Source organism: Rhinolophus sinicus, chromosome 2, assembly GCF_057876585.1.
Source record: "Rhinolophus sinicus isolate RSI-liver-muscle chromosome 2, RSI-T2T, whole genome shotgun sequence".
NCBI classification, from domain to species: Eukaryota; Metazoa; Chordata; class Mammalia; order Chiroptera; family Rhinolophidae; genus Rhinolophus; species Rhinolophus sinicus.
This window is the reverse complement of record NC_142502.1, coordinates 190,771,131-190,795,910: the sequence shown is the minus strand read 5'-3', so window position 1 is coordinate 190,795,910 and position 24,780 is coordinate 190,771,131. Positions and strand designations below refer to the sequence as shown.

Here is a 24,780-nt window from a genome sequence, read left to right as displayed (position 1 = left end):
ACAAGACAAAATAAGCAGATTTAATACATACATGGGGGAACCCCGCACACAGGAGAGTAAGAGACCCCACATGCAGGAGACGTAGGGAGATTGGGAACATGGGTAGATAAGGCATCGTGAGCTAGGTACAAGTAACGTCCCTTGGGGGCTTGAATGTGTCACTGCAGGGTGGTGACAAGAACAGATGTTTCATGAATATCTTGAACCAAGTCAGACAAAGACGGATGTTGATGAGACTGAAGGAGAATGTCAAACAGGGACAGAAATAGACGAGAAGGTGGGGTGTGGGGTGCTCAGCTGCGGCCAGCACAGGGTTGCTGACTGCATGGCCTATGGATTTGGGGTCTCTTGGGGTGTCCTTGGCTGACTCTGCACTGTTTTCCCAGGTCTTCCATATATGCTTTTCGGCCCCACAGGACTGGAGTTCCCACACTGTTGTAGGAGTATTTCTCCGTGAGTCACCAAATGACGTAGGGGAATTTTGAGTGAGTGAGTGAGTGAGTGAGTGCCAGGATCGTGTCTCATGAGACCAAAAAATGGAAACAGGGACTCAGGAGAGGCAAAGAGTTTTAAAAAGAGGATAGTTTATGAAAGCAGAGGGTCAGAGCTCCTGAGCAGGAGGGGGTCCCAAATGGGGGTGCCCAGCATGGGGCAAAAGCTCCTATTATTATCTTCTCTTGCCCATTTGAAGAAGGGAACTGGCAACTTCTAATGAAATTCGTCTACAAGGTTTGTTCTGCTTGCCCATCCTGAAGGAATTAGCAAAATAACCCACTCCTATCTATCAGATATGCTCCGTTTTTCATGCCAAAAGGAATTTTATGATTAACCTCAAGGCACTGTTGCATTTTGTCCTGGAGTGAGGAGTGATTTCAAAACATGAAGTCTCAGAATATGTCTGTCCTTTGTTTATTCCACCAGGGACACCCCACCCCCCTGTATACCTAGCAACAGACTAACAACCCTGTCTCAACACCAGGCCAGCCCTCTGGACCTCAGAGTGACCCCAGCCTTGGACGATACCCCTTATACCAGGGCAAAGCTAAGGGAGTCTACCCCAACCCACCAGACAGGTCCCGCTACCACAGCTGTGCAGGGGGGAGGCTGTTCCTGCAAAGCTGCCTGAGGAGCCTGGTGTTCAGCTCCCTCTGCAGATAAATGCTGCACCTGGAGTGGAAGCCCCAAGGCCCCTTCAGCCCCAGCACCCAGGCCAGAGCCTGGGATCCCACCACAGCCTGCGTCCCCAGCTCTCCCTGGGGGCTGCAGTCTGGTCCCTACAGGCCTCCCTGTGGCCTTTCCATACCCAAGCTTTTGGCTCTCAGACCTGGGTTCCTTTTGATCTGGTCCTCCTGGGCTGCCTCTCTTACATGCAAAATAAATCTTTGGTTTGCACCCCACTGCCCCAGATGTAGTCACCTATAGAGACTGTCTAATCACACTGTGAGTTGAAAAAACGGCCCTGGGGAAAGTCGGGAGCCAGGAGGGGTGGGTGGCCTAAGGCAGCATAGGTAAGAGCCAGGCTAGAAGGCAGTTAATTCAGGTGTGCCAAACCCTGTGCTGGGTTTCACCTCCAGGACTACACATTCCAGCGGGCAGCTTCCAGGGCACAGATGACTGCACCTGGGTAAGAGCCTTGGGTCTTACACGTTGGCTCAGAAGCCTTTGGCATGAAGAGCTTATCCTGACCTCCACTCAGGTGTTATTCCCACGTTTCACACTAGATGGCACCAGAGAATAACTTTTCCTGGTGACCTGCACATGGTGTTATTCCAAGACGCACACGAGATGGCAGCAGAAAGCGTGTCCCTGCCCACCGGCCTTAAAAAGTGTGAATCCGGCCCCTGGGACTGAGCTCACTGTGAGATAAACCCAGTTCCAGGTCCTTCACACACCTCATGTCACCCACTGCTCCCATTTTCAAGATAAGGCAGAGATGATTACTGTCTCCATTTCACAGGCATTTAACCAGAAGACTGATTCTAACACAGTTCTGAGTGCAGAACCGAGGATGAAATGGGCCCACGTGGGCCAGTAGAGCTTGCACACAGGAGGTCCTGGACAAACAGAGTGACCCACATAGTCCTTGCAGCGTTGGGTGGAATCTCGGTCATTTTTCAATTGAGGAAAATCTGCACATAACCTCATGGTCCAGCGTGCCAGGCACTCACCCAGGCTGGTTTTGGGGTGGGACCAGGGCAGGCAGCTGGGGACAGGGACAGGAGGGAACTGAGGTGGTGGCCTGGCCCTTCCCAGGAGCACAAGCCGCGCCAGATCCTATGACAACGACTCCCCGTCAGCTATGCGATGGGGGAGTCCTGTGCTCGGGCCTTTGAAAATCTCTTCCTCTTCAGCCCCGAGCACAGCTCTGCTTCTCCCCATGTTCCCTTCATCTGAGGTCACAGCTGACAGGAGCTTCCTGGATGCTCAGAATGGAGTCTGGGGTGACACTTTCCTTACGGAGGGGTGCCTGAGCCTCAGACAGGCGCAGAGCTGGCTTCTGTCTCCTCCAAGTACTACCTGTGTGACTTCAGACAAAGACATGGAAAGTCCATCTCCTTACCTGTCAGGTGGGGTAACCACTCCGTCTCAGGTGGCTGTGAGATCAGTGAGGTGAGGCAGGTCAGTCCTGCCCCACACGTGATGGGCCCTCACTCCCCCTCCCTGTTCCCTTCCCAATCCTTTCTCTACCTCCAAGGGCTGGAAGGATCAAGAGTTTAGCAGATAGTCTCCTGGTGGCAGAATGAGCTCTCCTGTTGGTGTCCACACAGCCACAGTCCCCTGAGTGCTGACTCTGGCATCTGTGCCGGCTTCATCCACAGGACGGTGCTCACCACAGCCCCTCCCTGTTCTTCAAATCCCACTCATCTCCAAATTCAAGGCCCTAGTCTCAGCTCAGGCCAGAGCGCCTCTCACCACTCTTCTCACTGGTCTCCCTGCCACTGTCCTTCTCTCGTCCAGTGCAACCTGCACACTGTGACCAGCTACATCTTTCTAACTAAGTTAGGGATCTAATCCTGTCACTTCCTGTGCATAGAACTACCAACAGCTTCCTTCTAGGGTAGGAAATAAAGTCTGTCATTGGTACAATGTCCATTATCTTTATCAGGCCTCATGTTCTCCTCGTCTCATTTCCTATCATAACACCCCATTTCAGTCACCAGGTACCCCAGCTGTTAGCATTCACCTGTCTGGTTGGATGGCCAGAGGGGCTTTAACAGACAGAGGCGCCACCACTAAAACTGAGCCTGAATGCGAGAACCGAATAAAATACAGACTTCAGTGAATAATAATGCATCAACATTTGTTCATTAATTGTAACAATTCTAGGAAGAGAGGAGAAATTAAAAGTTAAAAAAGAGAAACCTACTGCATCGAACTGGAAACATAGAGGAAATGAGTAATTTCCTAGGAAAAATTACACATTAACAAAGTGGACCCTAAAATAAGGAAAATGCAAACAGATCAATTATTTGTCCAGAACCTCTTTTCCTGCTGGTTCTCCTCTCATCCTGGGGTTCCTTCTCCTGAGACAGGGAAGGAACAGGGACAGAGCTGGTCCGCAGCTCCCCTAAGATCTGACCCCACCCAGTGTCCTCATGCCCCCCCCCCATGTGCCCCGCCCAGTGAGGACACCCTGCAGAGGGAGTCTCAGGGGTTATTGATTCTGCTGTGTCAGCCAGGACTTTTTTGACTGCCAGAGACTGGACACACTTACTGAAGTTAAACAAATTAATACTTTGTGATGGCAGAAGTAAATTAATTACTTGCAAGAGGCGAGTTTAAGGGTGGGTTTAGTCCTAGCAGGTCCCGGTTCTCACACTCTCATTGACCTCAGTGTGCAACTGTCCAGTGGGAGATGCAGCTGCTCCCACATCTGTGATGCTCACTGATTGTGAACGTCAGAGGCTTGTTATCACCGAGAGGTCAAAGTATTGCAGGGCCACTTGCTGCTGTATGGCTGTTATGGCCAGGCCACATTTAATGGTTGCAGGGTTCTCACCTCTCTTGGAGGCTGAGGCTGTGAGGGAGGAGGTGCTTGTCTCACCACATGGATGCTGGGAATTGAAACATCCCAAGGGGCTGTCTACACTGCCCAGGTAGCTGTTCAATTGCCCAGCAGCATGGTCAGCTCAGTACCTGGCCCTGGAGGCTTGACAGGCCCAGGCTGGCCTGAGCTGGAGGACCGCAATGCCTCCCTGGATAGTCATAGACCTAAGGGCATCCTGTCTGAGTGGGCCTGGGGGTCGTCGTTGCAGGAGTGGGGCATACAGGCGCACATCACGGCTGATGGTGGCAGCAGTAGCTGGTGGCGTGCTTGTGAACACTTCAGCTCTACATTCCCCCTGCGGCTCTCCAGTGTTTGGAGGTTAAGACTTTCCCTAGGAGGACAGTGAACAGCTCCAGTGGAGTCTTGATTGTGTGATATTCCCACCAGCTCATTTCTGTAAGCAGCTGTTCAGACCTGGATCTAGACCCTGGCTGCTCTGAGTGGCCGGCCATGTGCTCCTGAGACCTCACTCACTGTCCCGCAGCATGAGTCCCCTTGTCAGTAGCACCCTTCCTTGTGGTGCTATTATTTGTAACTGGTGAATGATAACAAACAAAAGCGTACACCTTCCTGGAACCCACTACAGAGTAGGTCCTTGTGAAGTACCAGCTCTGGTGATGCTTAGACTCAGAGGAGCTTTCAGAATTCGTGGCAACACCACTGAAGTGAAGGAATAGGAGAACAGCGTCTCCTGTCAGCTCGTCGAAAGGCCGTTTTGTCAGTGATGCACGTGGGAAGAAGCTCTGTCCACAGAAGCAGGACATTCCTTGAGGAGAAGCGCGCTCTACTCACCTTTAAATTAATTACATCATGACTTTACACCTGGAAATTCTGAAGAAAGAAGTCTCTGAGTGGGAGCAGGAAATGACTCATGTTTCCAACTGCGGTTTAAAAGCCCTGAGTGTTCCTGCAGGATTGAAACGTGCCCCCAGGGCTCACCGGTGGGTCCTTCTGCTCTTCCCGGCCACCTCTCCAGATGGACCACCTTCTGTTGGGACTCAGGTTCTCCCATTTCTTTGGTTATTACTTTGTTGATGGGATCCCATCATCCGTTAGCTTCCTGAGAAAAGATAAAGCTTTTTATATTGTGCATATCCAAAAATGTCTGCATTCTATTCTCATAGAGGATTAATGGTTTGGTTGGGTTTAGAAAAATAGAAATTCTTTCTTAGAAATTAGGCCAAGTTTCATTTTCTTATTCATCTAGAATTGCTATCAAAAACTTCAGAATTCAATTCTGATTCTTGATTCTTATTAGGAAAACTTTTTCTTCTGCCACAATGGAAGATTTTCAAATCTTTATTCCCAATCTTCTCCAATTTCACAATAATGTACTTTGATACGGAACTCCTTTGAAATTCATTTGAGGGGCACTCAATAGATCTTTGAAATATGGAAACTCATTAATGGAAAATACTCTTGATTTTTAAACTGAGATATAATTCACAAACCATACAACTCACTCATTTAAGGTGTATATTTCAGTGCATTTAGTAATTCACCCAGTTGTACATCCACAACTACTTAAGTCTAGAACATTTTTATCACCCCGTAAAAAAACTCCTAACCCATTAGCTGTCACTCTTCAGTCCTTCCCCCCAGTCTCTGGAGATCACTAACCTGCCTTCTATATATATAGACTTGCCTATTTTGAACATTTCCATAAACCTCTGTGGCCTTTTCTGTCTGGGTTCTTTCACTCAGCACAGTGTTTTCAGAATGTATGTTTTATGGCATTAACCAGTGCTTGAGTCCTTTTTATGGTTGAATACTGCTCCATTGTATGGATACAGCACATTTTACCTTTCCAGTCATAAGCTGATAGACATTTGGGTTCTTTCTACCTTTTGGCTTTTATGAATGATACTGCCATGAACATTTGTGTACAAGTTTTTGTGTGGACAAGTTTCAGTTCTCTTGGGTATATACTTAGGAGTAGAATCGATGGGTCAAATGGTAGTTCTATGTTTGACTTTTTGAGAACCTGCTAGACTAGTTTCCAATGAAACTGTACAATTCTGAAGTCGTTGATTTTCTTCCTTCTGTTTTCCTTTTTATCTTTGTGGAATTCCATTTTAAACTATGAAGAGGAATCAGCAATCAACACAGATTCTTTAATAAATTACCAAAGAAGGAGATGTAGGGTGACATAAATTATATCGACTCCAAGTGAGGGAACTCTGTATTCTGAGAACGGCTGTGTCCTTATGGGTGATCAACCGCCCCAAATTTCTGGGCAAACCAGAGTAGTTGGTCAAGTACTGTGGCAGAGCCTTCCACCACCAGTGGGAATTTCCCGGGTCAGACTATTTCCCCCGTTTTTATACACATCGCTGTCAGGTCCTACACTTGCATTGTTGTTTCTCAGAGTGCTCTCAGCCACACACAGTGGAGACTCCATTATTTGTGTCTCAGTCAGTCACAAGGTCAATACGCACAAAAGGTGCCAAGTGGTTGACTTTACCTCGGTGTAGGCTATTGGTACACACTGTCACCTCCATGGAAGTGGGAGGCAGTGATCCCACAGTCTTACCCAGAGATGATTAGGTAAGTCAAGGAGCACTGAGGTCATCTGAACACCTTCAGGTCTGAAAGCTCAGTGCTTCCTGATTGACAGCCTTCACATGTGGCCCTGGAGGCAGCACTGCCAATTGTGCTTTATTCCCTATTATTTCACCTGCTCCCCTTAATTGCTTGGAGCGAGTTCGGGCTTGTTACAGCCCCATTCAAAGAGGGTGCTTTGCAACAGCCTGAACATGGCCTCCTGATTGAAGATAATTCTTTTCTAATGCTGATAGAACAAGAAAAAAGCTTGAGCTACAGGAAAACCTTGGCACCAGGGACCAGAAGTGCTACGGGGCTGGGTTGGGAACATGGGTGGAGGAGACAAAGAGTTTATTCTTACTGATTCATCGATTTTACTTGGGGGTGTGGTGACACTTGGGGCTCTCAGGGCATCTCCTCATGCTGCGTGTTTATCTGAACTGTCTTCCGTCACGTTTTGTCAACTGAACATGAGGATAAGGTGGGGGTGGGAATGGGGTGGGGAAGAAGGGTAAGATGAAGTCTGTGTCCAGCACTCATTGAACATCTACTAGAAACAACCTGTCATAAGACACTCATTGCCTGAAATGGCAAATGATTCTTCTGCTGGACCAGTGGGAGAAATCAAGCCAACTCAGCAGCTGGGATCTCCTCTCTGCAAGAGTCTGTCTAAACTAGTCCTGTTCTGCAACCATGCCTCATTCCATGTCTCTGTTCATTGCACACACACTCATGCTCACTCATGCATGTATGCACATACATACACACTGCTCACAATGCCCACACATGTGCACATGTGCATGTACACACGTGCACACACACTGCTCCACATCAGGTTTTAGTCATATCCTGCAAGTTGTACCAGTGTCAGTTCAAATTCAAATAATTATTTGGGCCACTTCATACATTGGCTTCTAATCACACTGAGTTATTTGTCATTCCCTATGTGTGTGAGAGGATGTCATGCTTATCAGCTTTCGGAAACCTTACTCTCTCTGCCCCAAATGCAACTTTCCCTCCATTGAAAATTCCCATTTATCCTGTTGGACTTAGAAGCAGTACATGATCACTGTTAAGCACCCCCAATCTGGAGTGAGGGCCTGGATCCAAACATGGTTCTGTGGATCAGTGGCCGTGGGACCACAGGCCAGCTGGCTCCTCTCAGAAGCCCTGACCTGTGATTGTAAGAGCTGAAACCAATCGCAGAGTGTGAGACACCTTGAGGACCAGAGGGTGCCAGGTGCCCCCAGCAATGGCATCGACGAGGCAGGAGCCTCCACCTGGCACACATTACTGCCTTTCCAGTCTTTGCCTCAGTTTCCCTCAACAAAATATCGCCATGGCAGTGCTTGATGTTCCAGTGCAGACAACAAAACATCAGGTGCCACCTGGGACGAGCAGTCCCGTTGCAGTAAATGCCGTGAAGGGAACTTGCTGCTCAAGAAGACACCAAGAGTAGAAACCCACTGCCAAGTCTGTAACCGGCTGAGCAGACGGAATGCGACAACAGAGAGGGCCTGTTTCTTGGCAATTTTTAATGAAGATACAATATACCTGGGCAACTTATACAGCACGACTTGGGTTTAACTCAGGCTCATTCCAACTGTGTCTGTCTGTCCATGAGCACCTCTCCTCAGCACATTTTGTTCCAAAGGCTAAGAACACCTTTGTATAAACACATCTAAGCGTCCTTGGAGTCCTGCCCCAGACTCAGTAATCCATTAACCGTTTTAGACTTCCTTGTTCTGGAAACAGCTGTTTCACTTTGTGGCCTGTGGAGCACCATTGGGGTAAAGGGCGTAACAATGAGGGTAACTTTCGGGCTGATAATCAGTTCAGGGAAGGGAACCGGGGCACCAACAAGTCTGAGAAAGAGTAAACACTCTGTCCTCACCTGCACACAAATGCACTTCAGAAAAAAAGGAGGAGAATAAACTATGAGAACAAATTAATTCTGCCAATGCCCGTTGGCAGTTACAAAGCAGTTAATTCCTTTTGCTTTTAGACAGAAATCTGGGTGCATGAAATCTGAGAAATCATTTCCCAAACCCTTATCAAGCAGGTCTTGTTTTGAGGGGTCCTAGCATTGAATAAGGATCTCAGCCTTGGGAAACACTGCCTGTGAGCTCTTCCACTGTGCTGCCTGTGTCTCCTGGCAAGCAAGCGAGGCTCAGTCCTCTCACCAAGCCCGAGGCTGCCCCACCCCGCCCGCCACGCTGGGGGCTGGGGAAGCGGGAAGAGCACCCAGTGTGCTGCTTTGCAGACAAACCACAGAGAATTCCTGACTCTGGAAGGGAACACGAAACCTGTCACATAGATCTCCGGGAGTGGGAAAGATGAAACAGGGGAGAATGAGAAATCATGCGTGGAAGGATGTCCTGGGATTTCTTGAGTAACTTCCATAGGACCCCACTGAGGGCTAAGTGTTGGGCATTTCCCTTTCTTCAGCTCCAAGCAGGGAACAGAAAACCCCATACCTTTTACTATTACATATAAAATAACACAAGGAAATTGGCATTCCTGGGTGTAATCAATTCAGCAACATTTGTAAGTGATGATTTTTTTAAAAAAGCAGAACCAACAACAACAGTCAAGGGAGTGATCTAGTTTCTTTCTTCACCAGTTAGGTTTTTAGTTGCATTTTATACTCTTTTTCATTCAGGTTGCACTGCTAATACAAGAATAAAAACACAGCAGTAGAGCTTCAAATGCCATGGTTGTGATAGTGTAATGTCTTGAACGGCAGTGCCGGGAAGAGGGAGGGACATACCCTGTGAACAGAAAGAAAGAAGGACAGCAGAGTAACACAGTGTTCCAAAACAAAGCTGCCGTCATGTTCCTCAGCCAGCTCTCGCTGACGGACGTACTCACTGACCAGGTGGCACGTCCTCTGCTGGGCGTCCACACCACTCACTGGGGTCCGGGGCCAGTGCCGCCTGCTGTCTCTGCACCTGCCTTAGGGACTCACCCCATCCTCCGCAACCCTGATTCCTCCAGGGTCCTGCTGACCCGGCACCCCTGGGATGTTTTGGGGCCACATCCAACTGTCATTCCAGCACGCGACTCTGGCCGCTGTTCTACAGTCCACTCTTCACCCAACATCTAGAGGGAACTTTTGAAAACACAAATGTAATTTGATGACATCATCTAATTCCTTAAAATTTTACATGGTTTTCCTACCGGATTTAAAGATAAAACATGTACTCTTTACTAGGCCCTAAGACCCTACAGAATCTGGCTCTCGCCTTCTTTTCTGCAAACTCCCTGTCACTCCCTGTGTTTTCGTTACAGGATAGTTTTTATGTTTTTTATGTTTTAACATATCAAATTATTTCCATCACAGGGTTTTCATATATGCTGTTCCCCTTGCCTGGATGTCTGTACTCGATAATATTCGTTGCTCGGTCATTATATTGAGAGAGGGGCCAATAGTGAGAGGTATGTGGTCCAGGCAGGATTATTTCATGGTGTTCCCAGGAAACCACACCTACCAAGAGCTAGGCTACGTATGCATCCTTGCAGAGCGCTGGAGCCCTCCCTGTGCTGTGAAAGCCGACACTCCTAGTCCCTTTACTGAGGTCACAGTTTGATCTCTGTTGCAGGTGCTTCCTTGGAGAAGGCTGTGTGACAGGGCTCCTGCCACCATGGGCTGCTGAGTGCTCACGCACATCCCGTGACCAGGGCTGGCACTGGGTGACACGCTGAGTGACCTGGCAGAGTAGGTCTGTGACCTCCTGTGACCTCCGGCCAGGGCTGTTCTCTCCGCCCAGAGTCACCACGAGAAGGTGGGTCCTGCTTCCTTGGCCGACATGACCAGGGAAGGTGTGGACATTGGCTCAGGTTGTCCTGTCACCTTTAAAACAGTAGTAGAGGTGTGGCCTCGAAATGCTCTCAGGGGCTGCAAGTAGGTATTCTGAATGTGTGTATCTTGGGCCTTTTTCTTTTTTCTAGTGCTGAAGAAAATCCCAAACCCAAAGATGTGTGAAACTTTGTAGAACTTCAAAGTTAATTGAAAGGGTTCTTCCTTGATAACTGCTCATCTCCCCTTTACCTGGAAGTGAATGGCTAGCCCCTGAAATAGTCATAGTTCCGCCAGACTTCTCAGAGGAGACCTAGAAGGTCTGGGATGGCGGGGTACAGCACAGTGGCTGCAGCCGGGGGCCCCACGCTGCACCCAGCCATCCGCCTGAGTGGGCGCCTCTGAGGCCCTGGCATTGCTGCTCGAGCTCCCCTGCGTGGCTTGGGCGCAGTCCCTCTGCTCTCCTCACTACTATTTTAAAATGTCTGTCACGTCCTATAACATTACCACCATGCACTGCACCACGAGAGCCCTTACTGTATTGGGGACATTTGCATGCTGCCAAGTGTGATCTGTGGGGCAGCGCTGCCCGCCGGAGTCACCCAGCAGATGGTGGCAGGGGGGCAGCTGGGGAGGGTGCCTTTCCCGCAATGGAAGCAGCCTGTGCATCTGAGAAGTTGTCAGGCCCTTGGGCCCCTCCCGGCGTTTGCTTCTTGGAAACCAGCCTGGCACAGACTTTGAACCAGGCAGACGTGGGTTCGAACTCCCACTTCGCCAACACATCAGCTCCGTGACCTTTCTGTCCTGAGCTCTCATGTGTGACATGATGGCCCTCGTGGGCTGGCAGGAGGGCTGCCTGGATGGAATAAGCGCTGCTCAGCATTTGGTGCTGGCCCTGCTGCTGGGGGTTTCGGGGACGGCTGGCTTCCCTGCCGACCTCTGGTGACGAGCCTCTCCCCGAGCAGGTCCCCCAGGTGCAGGCCTCAATCTCGGCTCTGTGTTTCCTTTCTGCCACAGAAACTTCTGGCCCTCCTTGGTCCTGACCACACAACCTTCCCCACTGGGCAGGAAACACCCCAAGCTGCCCTAATGTAGGGCAAGGTGAAAATGTCAAACCAAGCACTTAAAATTCTCATGCCCTCACCGCGCTTGGACATTCACTTCTCCAATTGGGAACTGCAGTGAAATTGGCACACTGGCATCCAGATGTGTGTTAACCAAGACTCCGTCTCTTAGGGTACTGACCTTCCCTCCCCTGATGAGGGGGCCTCAGTGTTCACCCTGAAAGTTCCCGGCAAACAGGGACCGTGGTCCCCATAAGACAGGACTCAGAACACACCTGCACAGACGACGCGGGGTCTGCCTCCCAGGCCTCTAAGCGCTCGGAGGGAGGAGCCACATGATTGCTTTTTAAATTTACTTTTTGCTAGAGTTGACATACAATATTAGTTTCAGGCATACAGCAGTGACTTGCCATTTATTTGCCTTATGACGTGGTCGCCATAGTAAGTCTAGTACCCACCTGTCACCATACAAAGTTATATCATCGTCTATCTGAGCTGTACACACACCCCATGATTTGCCCTGTAACTGGGATTCTGTGCCTTTCATTTCCCTTTACCTCGGACAACCACCAATCTGTTCTCTGTGAGTCTGTTTCTGTTGTGTGTGTTTTTAAATCCACATGTAAGTGAGATCATATGGTGTTTGTCTTTTTTTGTCTGATTTAATTCACTGTGCTAGGTCCCTCCATATTGTCTCAAATGGCAGGATTTCATTCTTTGTTTATGGCTGAGTAATACTCCATTGTATAAATGTACCACCTCCTCTTTATCCAGTCGTCTGTTGATGGGCACTTGGGTTGCTTCCCTGTTTTGGCTGTTGTAAATAATGCTGCAGTGAACATAGGGGTGCAAATATCTTTTCGAATTAGTGTTTTGGATTTTTTCACGTAAATACTCAGAAGTGGAAATGATGGGTCAGAAGGTAATTCTATTTTTAATTTTTTGAGGAACCTCCACACTGTTTTCCATAGTGGCTGCACCAATCTGCAATCCCACCAACAGTGCAGGAGCGTTCCCTTCTCTCCACAGCCTCACCAACATTTCTTGTTTGTTGATTTATTGATGATGCCATTCTGACAGGTGTGAGGGTGTCGTGCGGGAGACCCTGCTCGCTGCGCCATTTGTCGTGCGGGGCATCAGGCGGGTTCTCTGCTCCCGCTCCCCATACAAGAATGCAGGATATGGTGGGGCCAAAAAGGAACACCCACGGAGCCATAGGTAGGGGAGTCATACCACTATGGTCTCACTGGAGGCTGGGTTCACTGGACGTGCGACCTGCTGTGCGTTTTTCTGCCAACCGACCGACGACTCTCCTCCACTCCCCTTGACTCTCCTCCGCTCTCCTCGGCAATCCTCGGCTCTCCTCCGTAGCCGCAGCAGTTATATTAGCGGCCAATTGGCTAACTGGCCACAGCTGACGGCCAATCAGCCATAGCAGACGTAGATGGTAGACGGCCATCTACCACCCGAGCCAGCACCCTTCCACGTGAGGCCGAGAGCCTGTAAACTACTTTCTGGGGCTCTGTCCCCACAGAGGAGGTATCTCATTGTGGTTTTAATTTGCATTTCTCTGATGATTAGTGATGTTGAGCATCTTTTCATGTGTCTGTTAGCATCTGTGTGTCCTCTTTGGAAAAATGTCTGTTCAGGTCCTCTGCCCATGTTTTTATTTGGATTTTTTGGGGTTTAGTTTTATGAATTCTTTATATATTAGGTTAGTGTAAAAATAATTGTGGTTTAAAAGGTTAAAAATAATTGCAAAAACCACAATTACTTTTGCACCAACCTAATATTTTTTATATTAACCCGTTATCAGATGTATCATGAGCAAATATCTTCTTCCATTCAGTAGGTTATCTTTCATTTCATTGGTGGTTTCCTTTGCTGTGCAAAAGCTTTTTAGTTTGATGTAGCCCCATTTGTTTATTTTTTCCTTGTGTCGCCCTTGACCAAAGAGACAGATCCAAAAAATTCTGCAAAGACCAATGTCAACGTGTTTGTCGCCTAAGTTTTCTTCTATGATTTTTATAGTTTCAGGTCTCACATTTAACTCTTTTATCCATTTGGAGTTTATTTTTAAATGTAGTGACAGAAAGTGAGCAGCTTCATTTTCATACACGGATCCAGTTTTATAAGCACCATTTATTGAATAGACTGTCTTTACCCCACTGTATATTCTTGCCTGCTTTTGTTATAAATTGACCACACAGGTAAGGGTTTATGTCTGGGCTCTCTATTCTGTTCGTTGATCTATGTCTCTGTTTTTGAGCCAGTATCATGCTGTTTTGATTACTGTAGACTTCTAGTATTGTTTGCTGTCAGGTATTGTGATGCCTCCAGCTTTATTCTTCTTTCTCAGGATCACTGTGGCCACTTGGGCTCTTTTGTGGGAGAACCCTAGGATCTCTCACATCATTTCCATCCTTGAAAGTCTGTGGTCCTAGCTGACTGGGTCTCTGCCCATCTCTAGATGCCCACATGGGCATTCTGACACCTCACATACACCTGCAAGGAAAGCTGTGTGAGAATACACTCTCGGCACTCTGGAAACACCCCTTTCTGAACTTTGGATGCTGCAGTTCCAACTTGCCAAACAGCTAAGGACAGAACATGGCCCTCAAGTCCTGATAACATCAGCCTGGCTTGTCCCAGCTTGAGCCCAGCTGCTCAGCTCCGAGGACGTCCTAGAGTTTCATGGGTCAGAAAACCACCACCCTTCAGGAGAGCTGGCCTGTGAGTCATTGTTCATTTGCTATATCGACTCTTTTTATTTATTCTTTTCTTAAGTTAAAAAAGTGGATTTCTAAAAGCCCAGGGAAATCCCTTACAACAACCTTCTGACCAGAGACAGACCAAGTCCTGAGGCCCCATTTGTAATGTGCTCTGCTTTTTATTCCATTTAGAATTCAAAGCTTTAAACGGCCAGCGTGAAGGATCTCCAGGGACTAAAATAAACCTCTCGGGGGACAAATGTACCACTTATAATTTGCATGATGTCCTTCCCTGTGGCTTGATTCATTTTATGATTTCGACTTTGGGTTCCACGTGTGGTTCAGATGGCCTCCCTCTCTCCCTCTGTGTGTTACCCGTCTCTGTCACATAGTTTCTATCAACTATTTATTATCTACCCAACCGTCCTTACTGAAGACCTGACCCTCCTGCTAGAATGCAAGCCCATCCGGGCAAGGAGCTTGGGTACTCAGCCCTGTGATGACCACATGTCGTGCCTTCTGCTCAGTCCTCAGCGTCTTGTCCCTGATTCAAGGGACTGTGGCTCAGGTGCAGGGTTGTTGCAACACCACTAGGTGGACACAGCACCTGGGCTTAGCAGGTAACTGTGATTTCCTGTGCTGGCACTTGTCCACACTGAGCATCAGACAGGACACACTGAGATCCACGTCGTCCCAGATCTGTACCTGTGTTTCAGAGTCTCGCTTTCTAAGGAAATTAACATTTTATTGGGAATTAAAAATGAATAGCTATTAATGGTTTAATACACTCTCTCCTTCAGAAAGCATTTCATAATCATGACAGTTTTCAAGGAGATACACAAAGATGACAGTCAGCTGTAGAACTGGGGCGCTGAAGCAGAGACATGATGACACTGTCATTGGATGGCAGCCTGTGTTCCGGTGCTGCTGTATTTTCTCCCCTTCAGCTGCTCCATGACACTTCTGCAGTCAGACTTATAAGCTCCTGGCTGAGAAATCAACTTCCTTCTTACTCAATATTTCCAACATGGAACATTTAAATATTATTCAGATCTATTAATTTCATCACTAAAAATGCAAGCAAAATTCAAACACCTAACCACTGTGCATCACCTCATTGCTTCCTGTTTTATTGAGTTTTCAAAAAGGGCAACTGAAAGCTAAGAACTTGTTCAGCTGAAGGAAGAAAAGGTAACTGCAGTTAGAATCCATGACGGGGCCACCCTGGTAAATGGGACAGTTTCTGCAGCACCCTGGGATCTGACCATTGTCTTCATGGAAATACAGTGATGGATTTATTCTCCTCAAGAATGCCTATCTTGGGATGCTTGCAAAGGTTTGAGCATAAGCTACTGAAGGACTGAAAAAGAAAGCGCCTGCCTCAGTGCAGTGACTGACCCGAGAGCTCCCCGCCTGCCTCACTCCGACCAGCTCCAAGCCGAGCAGGTTCTGAGGGCAAAGCGCATCTCTGTACCGTGGTCCTCACTAGGGATTGACTATCGGGAAAAGTTACACACTGCGCTTCCATTTTCACCTTTGTGCTCATTCTTCAATGATGATAATATAAAAAACACAGGGGAAAAAAACTTCTTAAGCAAAAGACTGATGAAACAATGAAAGAAAAACAATGTTCTAAATATGCAACACTGTTTTTACTGCATCCCATCTCCAGTGAGGAGACGACAGATGCCATGTGACTCACCTATGACAAGTACTGGTGCTCATGTCTACTGATAATCTGATGAGATTGTATCAGGAAGAAAGGAAGGAAACAGGATATGAGAAGTTATAACAGGCACAGTCTTGCTTCCATTGTGTTCACACTGCACAAATTCTTAAATTCATATGAATCAATGGTAAAGATACTTTATTTCTTTCAAACAGATTACACAATATTGCCCTCCAGTTGCAAGTAGCATGTAGGAAACAGTCTGTTTAGAAACTGCAATAAGAGTTTACGAGACCTGATGTTTTACGGCATCACAGACCCAGATGTACCCACACACCTAACGGCTAACCAACTGAAAGGGTCAGCGTCTAGCAAACCCTTCTTTTTATTCCAGTGTCACTGACCAGTAGATCAAAAACTATACACATACGTCTAGAATAAGGAAGCTTTCCAGCCAGAGGCACTGCTAATCCCTACCGTGTATTGGTGAAATCGACTGCTGTCAAGCTATTTTCCTGCTTTACCCTGTTTTTTCCTTTCTATCATGTTTAATTGTATTACTTTATATGCTATTCTTTCATGAGCAAATGACACTATTTTGCCATACAAACTATTGCTCATTTCTGTGAAAAGCATTACAAGGTTTTTCATTCACACTGAGCTGCAACATTTTGTTTTCTCCCAAGTGACTCAGCAAATTGGGATAATTCCCGCTTACAAAAGGACTTCTCACCTCCAGTCACACACTCTGAACAGAACAGAGGGGCGTTAATCCAGCTCCCTCCCATTGCAGTCTGTGGACACCCTGCTCCTGGTTTCACACCGTCCCTCACGTCTACTTCCAGAATCCCCTAGAGTGATTCTCTCCTGCACTTGTACCCTGTCAAGAGCAAGTGCTTCTGGGAGATCTTGGTGGTTTAAACAGAAACCAGTATTTTAAAAAATGTTTTTCATCTATTATATGGATGATGAGTCTGCACCACTAAAATAAATTTCACCTAGGTTTCAGTTCATCCTATTCTGACAGTAGAAAGGCAATAAACAATTATATTTAAAGCATTCACATATAAAATTAATGGAACACCTGCAAATGAGTAAACTGAGTATATGAAGAAATCCTATAAAAAATTCCTCTCATCTTGGACAAGTCTTCTTTAAGTGCAACCCAGTGAACAGCAAAATAGAAGGATTTTTAGAGAAACAACTGGGGGGAAATTATTAGAGCAGGGAATACGCTGTCTTTAAATGGACCCTGCTTTGAGAGAGGCACGTCTGTCAGCCAACAGAGACTCCAAAAAACGTGCATGAGGGACTTGCTTGCAAACTAATCATTTTGTACCGAGCCCACAGAATTGCGAACACTGTTTACAGGCACAGGTTGAAAATACAATTAACAAATACAAAAAGATCTCCAGGAGAAAATAGAGAAAGTGAGAAAGGAGCAAGTAATTTAAAATGATACATTTAAAGCTAAAACTGCATGAAGTGAAGACAAATTATTTGAAGAGCAATGACTGTGTAAAATAAATATTTTTTAGTAAAAAAATATTTAAGTAACTCAAAGACCTCCTCTCACAGTAAAAGTTAAGAAAATACAATACAATATTAAATACAAACATAACAAATTGAATTGGTTGAAAAATTTTTTACCATTGAGACACTCATTTCTCTCCCCTCCATATTCTTCTCTATTTTTGACCCTGAAGAGATATTCGATAAAACGCAGAAAGCTGTGAAACAGTTGACCGGATGACAATGTTTCTTTGGGTCGTCGTCAATGCTACAAAATTGCTCTGGAAGGTTGTGCGTCTGCCTGCTAGCTGTTCGTTTAAACTGCGAGTGTCCCGCGCGCCTTCAGAGTTGGGGCGCGGGAACTCGGAACCACAGTCTGTCTCCAGCAGCCGCGTGCGTACAAGGGCGAGCTGGGGCGCAGCTGGGGCGCCTGCGACAAGGCTTCCCTCTCCTTGGCGAGGAGCCGGGAGGCGCGCTGTGGACGGTGCTGCGGGGACGTGCTGGCGGCGGGACGAGGGCAACGCCGTGCTCCTGTCCGCGTGCAGACGTGTTTCCCAGCGGGTCCTCAGTCCACCTGATCTTTCAATCCCACACGTGTCCATAAGCCCACGGTAGCGGCCCAAATGGAATGACCCTAGGTGACCTGAAATGTGCGGAGTCGTGAAACACGACCAGTTGCCCTGGGACGGACGTGCTGCTGAGCAGCGGAGCTCCGTGTGGGACGGCACAGTGTGACGCGTGTTTACTGTGCCGGCCAGAACTTGGCCAGTCCACGGTGACTGGCGGCAGAAAACACCCTGGCTCTCTTGGTTTCTGGGTGCTTTGCTTTTGTTTCTTTGTGAAATCAGTATAGTCACCGTTAAAACGCATCACGGGGCCTCTTAGCATGCCCCTCAGAAAGACGCCCCTGAAGACCCTTGACTCTGGGGACAAGGGCGCGTGCGCAGGAGCATTGGCTGTGTCATCACAGCAGTAACTCCGCTCAGTCCTGGTTTCCAAGGTACAGGGTCCCATCTTCTCCGCAGCATTTCCAACCTTCTGAAATGACAAGCTTCTTCAGTGAGGTTCTTCATTCTGCGGAAGGAGCAATCAATCGTGTGGTCACCGGGGCGCACTGGACAACACCTGCGGCAGTGAGGATGGCCCTGGTTCCCAAATCATCCATGACATACAAAGCCTCGCTTCCTGAGGTGTAAGGAAAAGCATAATCCACACCTGTCCAGGACACATTGCCAGGCCACACGTTATGCTCCAAAATCTGCTCCCTGCGATGATCTTTGGTTTTGTGACATTTTCTGCATTTTAAAACATGTTTGCACTTTAAATTTTGAAAAGAAGTTGGTAGCCTTAGTAAAGACAGCTATCATCTTGTTTCTCTGAAAGAACAAATATCCATGTGTCTTTTTCTGGACTATCAAAATGTGTGTTTGCCTCCAAGGACTCCTGAAGCAGTAAAGACACGTCCCGTGACTGGTGGTAAGGCCAGTGGTGCCATCACAGTGCTGAACAACAAAACAGAAAACAAGGCAGGCAGTCCAGATACATACTTGCAAGCAAACAAATTCCAGCGTTTTCGAACATAAACCTCTCTGAAAAGGCCCAGGGGCTGGCCTGAAGGGGGGGAGGAGCAGCGCTCACGGCTGGGCTCCTCAAACCACTTGTTTACCTAAAAGGCTGAGTTAAGATCTGCAGAGCCTCCAGCTGGTCAGGGGAGAAAGGAGCAGAGACTGGAAGCCGCTGGGTTTCCTCCTTCCACAGGGCATGGGGCACCCCGAGATACAGCTCCGTCCCATGGACTCTGTCCCACGGGCTCCATCCCATGGGCTCCGTCCCACGGGCTCTGTCCCACAGGCGTTCAGTGGCCCCCATAGGTGTTCTTTTTTATCAAAGAGAAATGTGAGAAGAACTGTGGAAGATCTGAGTTTTTTTCCCTGAAAATAAACAATGTTTGTCCCTAAGGAACCCCAAGGACAAGTTACCATTCTATTATAACAATGTTAAAATCAGTAACACATTCTTTGTAAAAGACCAACAATCAGAGAGACCTAACTTTTGGCAGGCCTGCCATTTTAATGAAGTGAAGGGCAGGAAGATAACTAAACACCAACAGACAGAAGAGCAATTTTCATGAATTACATGCTGGGAAACAGAACTCCGAAATTACCCACGTATGACTGTTACTCATAGGTCACCAGTAGATCAAGTGCATTCTCCAGCTGTGACTCTGAATTTTGAAAAGCAAACGTTTGTACTTCATGGGGTGATAAGCTGATGAAATTATTATCTAGTTCTGGATAGTATATTTTCATTTTAATTGACAATATCTCTACCTACCAAGGGGGAAAAAAATCTCCAAATAAAATACGTGTATTTTTTCACTCAGAAAGCATACCTTTGTTTAGCTCAAATTTTCTGAAATTTTCATGAAATCCTAAAATGAATCTGCATGGATTTCAACACAAGTGTCCTGATTAAACTAGAGAAAAATTACAGCTTGCATTCTTGGTTCCGCAGCTTCCAGAAGTTACAGCTTTAGTCTCAAGCCAGTAACACTGTGAGGACAGGTCACCTGCCCTTCTGCCCAGCTGCCACATGACCCTACGAAGGGGAGAGGGTCCCACCCTGTGCTTTGGGTCCTGGCTGTCCCCACTGGCTCTTCCTCAGAGGAGACTGTGTGCAGGCCTGTAGGTGTCGAGTCACAGGAGCTGTGATCAGAAGCAGACGTCATCTCAGTCCCAGGACACTCATTTCTCCCCACCCTCCAACTGGCCAGACATCAGGTCTCCTGGGTTAGGGTTTTAAGGCACAGGAGCTATGTTTTTGGTCTGAGGGAGTAAAACTGAAGTAAATATTTACAGTGCTGGTGAATGCTGAGGACATACAGAAAACTAGGTGGGTCCTTTGTGACCTGTGTCTCCTGTCTCTGAGCAATAATATGAAACAGCTCAGAAGGCAGGTGGCACTCGAACAAACAGGATCAAGGTAGAGGGAGGAGATGGTGTATAACGCGGACCTGTGTCCTGCAGATTCACCCTCAGTAGTTTCCTAACTCGGCTGTCACTTTCCCTCTTTCCTCAACTCCTCCACTTTGTCATAAGTGGAAGTTCTCACAGGCTAATAACCTCACTCCTTACATCTTTCCTAGGCTCAAACCGAAAAAGGGCCTAGGGAAGGTTATTTCATGGACTGAATCCTAAATTCTCTTTCAGGTCAAGGCTTTTGACATTGGAGCACTGTGGCGAGGGAGGAGGAGAGTCTGGGTTGATTATATTTTTATGGTGCCAGGTTTTATTTTGGTTTGTTTGTGCATCGTCTTGTTACTTAGATCTATTACCAACAAGTCCGCCTCTCTCTGTGCATGAAATGCAGTGCCTGTGGCAACCTGGGGGAAACTTATTGAAAAATTGACACTTTACCAACTCCAGCAGACAGTGTTGTTTTGTTTTCCTTCTCTGGGTTCCGATCATTAAATGTGGATACGCAGATTAGTGACTAGATACAGAATCATAAAGTGCAGAGGTTGGAGACCATCCTGTCTGCCTTTACACCATGGCCAATGGGAGCCTAGGCCGGAAGTGTCAGCGTGATGACTGACAGAGGACAGGCCTCCATCTGGGTCCCTCTGGGACCACGCCGAGCCCCTAAACTCTCATCGTCCACACCAAGGGGTGCATGGCACCTTCAGTTCATCTCACTCAGATAGACAGTCTGTGAAAAGCACACGTTAATTTTTTTTTTGTTATTTGTTTTTAAGTTTTGACTATCTATATACATTCTTTGGGAATTTAGTGGGAAATAATCTTCTATAATTTAAGGAAGAACTTAAGTCATGATCCGAATTCAAAAGAAACAATGAAATCCTCTCTCCTTGTTAATTTTCGCATCTGTACTAACCCATGGCCACTCATGGGACTTATTAGGCTGTTCTCAGTCCTCAGACACAGGTGACCTGGGACAAACATCTCTTGTGGCACCTCCCCCACCAGCCTAAAAACTGATACTGTGTCTTCAATTAGTTTTCTGATATGTCAAGGGCAGACAGGATACTTCCACCACATGAATTTCTTTTATTCACAGCACCTTGTCGCTGAAGGGTAACAGAAGAAAGGCTGCTGTCATGTTTAAGTGCTGGGTTCTCAAAGAGAACCCTGAAAAGCATGGTCTCCTCTCCCTTCTCTGTCCCCACAAATGCCCTCCCCACGTGTGCATGGAGGGGGGGGTAGCAGGTGACAGTGAGGATACGGTCCCTTAGCTCCTCAGTGAGAACTGGAGATCACCCTGTGGTATTGGTGCCCCAGGCCGACAGATTCACCTCCTGTGTTAACAGAGGCCAGTAAACTAGAGTCGCAGCCCTGTCGGACTCTAAAACACAAGTGACCTGGTCCAGACCCCAAGCCAACAAACGGAAGCTCCTCGAGAACTAAGCAGCTCCAGTCACTCTACTAACAAAGCTCTTAAAGCAATTAAAACTCGATTTAGCCAGAGACCTTTCCAGGTAAACGCACGCCAAACTGCTACCAAGGCCCTGTGGAGCTCCCCTTCCCCACCACGCGCGCAGGTGGCGGCGGGAGGCGGCGGGAGGACCGAGCGCACAGCCAGCCCTTCTGTGGAGGGGAGATGGCAGCCGCCCAGGGCTCCAGGCGAACCATCAGCTAGGACCAAACCTCAGGACGCCCACGGGTCAATTTCCACAGGGACGAGGGCTCCCAGGCTAGCTTCCACGCAGGAAATAATAACAGCAGAGGTGAAAAACTGCTTTCTGACAGCATTTTATAACTCCGATTTCTCTTTTCATAGAACTAAGCCACCGGGATGGTGTTAAGGCACAGAAAACCTTTGCAGGCAGTCAGAAGCAGTGCATGCAAAAGACACGGGACCTGCAGGGACCAGGCCGCTGGCCATCCTGCTCTGCAGCAGCGGCCACTCACACGCGAGGCACCTCGTCTCAATCTCTAGGGTCCCGAACAACGTTAGAGAACAGGCTCCATCCAAATCGGTCACCCCCCCCCCCCCCAGGCCTTCACAGAAGGCGCACAGACACCCCTCCAGAGGTCACACCTTGGGTCCGGGTCTCCCGGGCACAGGCGGTCACAACAGAACCTGCAGCCCCTGGCTGGGGGTCTCCTTGGCCTTCTTACAGGTGTACAGCCAGCGGATGATGCGGGCGTTCCTCTCGATGACCGACGGAGCGCTGGGCACCTGCTCGGTCAGCTCTTCCTCCTGCAGCCCCTCGTCACCGCCGCTGTGCCGCGAGAAACCGCTGTCGGAGGTGGCCACGCTCACGCTGCGGACCTTGAGGGCGAGGCGGTCCGACCCCGCAGAAAAGTTCTCCCTCCCGAGCGCCTCTACCACCTCGGGCTCCAGGCCACAGTACTGGAAGAAAGTGTCCATTTCTGCCAAAGACATGGAGAAGCGGGAGCTGAGGTCCGACTGCGATCTGTGCAGGCCCCGACGCCTCGCCCCTAGCGGCTCCGGGCTCAGCGGTGCGGCTGGGTCTCTGGCGGGCGCGGCGGGCGCCGGGGGCGCGGCTGGGTCTCTGGTGGGCGCGGCGGGAGCCGGGGGCGCAGCGGGCGCCGGGGGCGCGGGGGCAGCTACCGGGCCGGGCTTGGTGAGGGCGGCCTCCTCGCCCCTGGCCCGGCCCTCCTCTCCCACTGAGGACGTCTGGTGGGGCGCCGGTGTCCTGTCCTTGCCCGGCCCCTGGAAGAGCTTCTTCACCAAGCCACCCCTGAAGTTGTCGGTGCCCGGTCCGCGCACGAACTCGCATTTCTGCCGGTAGATGACCAGAGAGTCAGGCCTCAGCGGCTTCCGCGCTATAACCCTGCGCGCCACCGCACCGGGGACGTGGGCCGGAGGCTGAGGGTTGCTCGCCGGCCCTTCACAAGCCCCAGGGCTACTGCCCTCAGAAGCCGGGCCCTGTTCGACCCCGGGGCGGCCCTGCACATACTTGGCACGGTCGGCCGCCAACCTCTCCACTGCGCTCCTGCGCGCTGGCTCCGTCGCATCCCGGTTCCGTGGGGCCTCGGGGAGCCGCTCAGTTCGGGGTGCGTCCAGGGCTGGCAGAGCACGCATCTTCGTCGCCGGCAAACCAGCTAGGTCTCCTGTCGAAACGCTCTCTCTGGTCGCGGCACCAGTCTGTCCCTGGGCCAATTCCGAAGTTCACGCAGGGTGGGGACCGGCGCCCGGTGCCGCCGCCAGCCCCGGAGTCTGGGCGAACACGAGTCCGCACCGATTGGCGAAATGCGCCAGGACCCGCCCCACAGCTCCTACCCGCCCAGCTTCTGGCGAAGAATCCCTGGGTCCTCACCTCACCTTCCGCCCAACCCCGCCCCGCCGCTCCCATCAGGCCCGCTCCTCACCTCCTGCCCCCTCCCCCCCCCTACCGCCGGGCCCTGCGATCCTGGCGGGGAGGGTCAGGCTGTGCCCCTGGGCTGAGGAACGGGGAGGGACCGAATTGGTTCAGCCCCAGGAGTCAGCCAGCCTGCCCTGGGCGGGCTGTGGGTCACTGCTGGTCGCTTGCATTTCCGGAGTGGAAGATGGCAGAACAGACAACCCCCACCCCTGGGAAGGATCTCAGGTCCTTTGAAATATTATGGTGACATCAGCATGTTAGGAAACTTTTCACTTCAGTTTCCTAAGTCTCTACCTGAGCACAAATTTTGATTATCACAACGGAAACGGATATTAAAGGAAAGAAAATGCCTCCGGAGAGGCTCAGTCCACGAGTTGGGTAGAAAGCACCCAGGAACACACAGGCACGTGGATTAGTTCCAGACACGGTTACTGGCGGCGAGAGCCCTAACCAGACCCATGCACGGTGCAAGAGCTCAGAGGGCAGGCTGGGGGCGGAGGCCAGGCTCAGTGTCTCGGAGGAAACCTGACCAAATGCGTACAGTGACTGCAGTTCTTACTGTAACCAAGGCAACGGAGGCACCAGGCAGTGGATCAACCTAGGAATGCCAAAACTGTAAGAGAAAGTATTTCCAAAATTCCGTTTATTTCCAAAAGCTGGACATAGAACTAAAAATATCTGCCGGAGTGAAATGTCCATGTTATTTATCTTTTGTGTTAAGGCCAACTCCAAGCCCTGCTGACCTTTCCAAGTTGTGCTGGACTCCTCCGCCTCCTGGGAGCCCCACAGGGGGCCCCTGAGCAGCAGGCAGAGGGTGCCTTAGGTCTGTGACTAATTCTGTCTCCAGAGAAGTGGCTCCGGTGCCAGTGAGCCCAAAGGAGCTGGTGGTGAGTCAGCACGTGCAGCAGCTGAAGAACTCAACCAAGGTTTGACACACATGCAGCAACCCACCACCAAACACTGATGACCAGAGAACAGCAGCAGCGCTGTGCCAAATGGGCCTTGGGATCTTAACCCCTGTGAGAGCAAATCCCAAACTCAGGGAGACAAGTACAACAAACCAGGCCTTCTGAGAACCAAACTA

At 49.1% G+C, this 24,780-nt stretch overlaps 1 protein-coding gene across 3 annotated transcripts; it reads right to left on the bottom strand.

The window, feature by feature from the left end:
- Positions 1-23,728, bottom strand: FAM110C (family with sequence similarity 110 member C). 3 transcript variants are annotated; one of them, XM_088796319.1, is made up of 2 exons: positions 22,406-23,727; positions 1-5,108 (listed from the first exon to the last, which is right to left on the bottom strand). In XM_088796319.1, the coding sequence occupies exon 1, from the start codon at positions 23,414-23,416 to the stop codon at positions 22,436-22,438; it is 981 nt and encodes a 326-aa protein (XP_088652445.1). In that variant the 5' UTR covers positions 23,417-23,727; the 3' UTR covers positions 1-5,108; positions 22,406-22,435. The 3 variants fall into 3 exon arrangements, with proteins under 3 accessions (XP_088652445.1, XP_088652446.1, XP_019607591.2); XM_088796320.1 differs by lacking the exon at positions 1-5,108 and adding an exon at positions 5,148-9,363 and having other exon boundaries at positions 22,406-23,728; XM_019752032.3 differs by lacking the exon at positions 1-5,108 and adding an exon at positions 16,017-18,849 and having other exon boundaries at positions 22,406-23,722.
- Between the last annotated feature and the right edge of the window lie 1,052 nt (positions 23,729-24,780).

Bases quoted from the DNA above. Each gene is read 5' to 3' on its own strand.
- FAM110C (XM_088796320.1), bottom strand. From the start codon at position 23,416: ATGCGTGCTCTGCCAGCCCTGGACGCACCCCGAACTGAGCGGCTCCCC.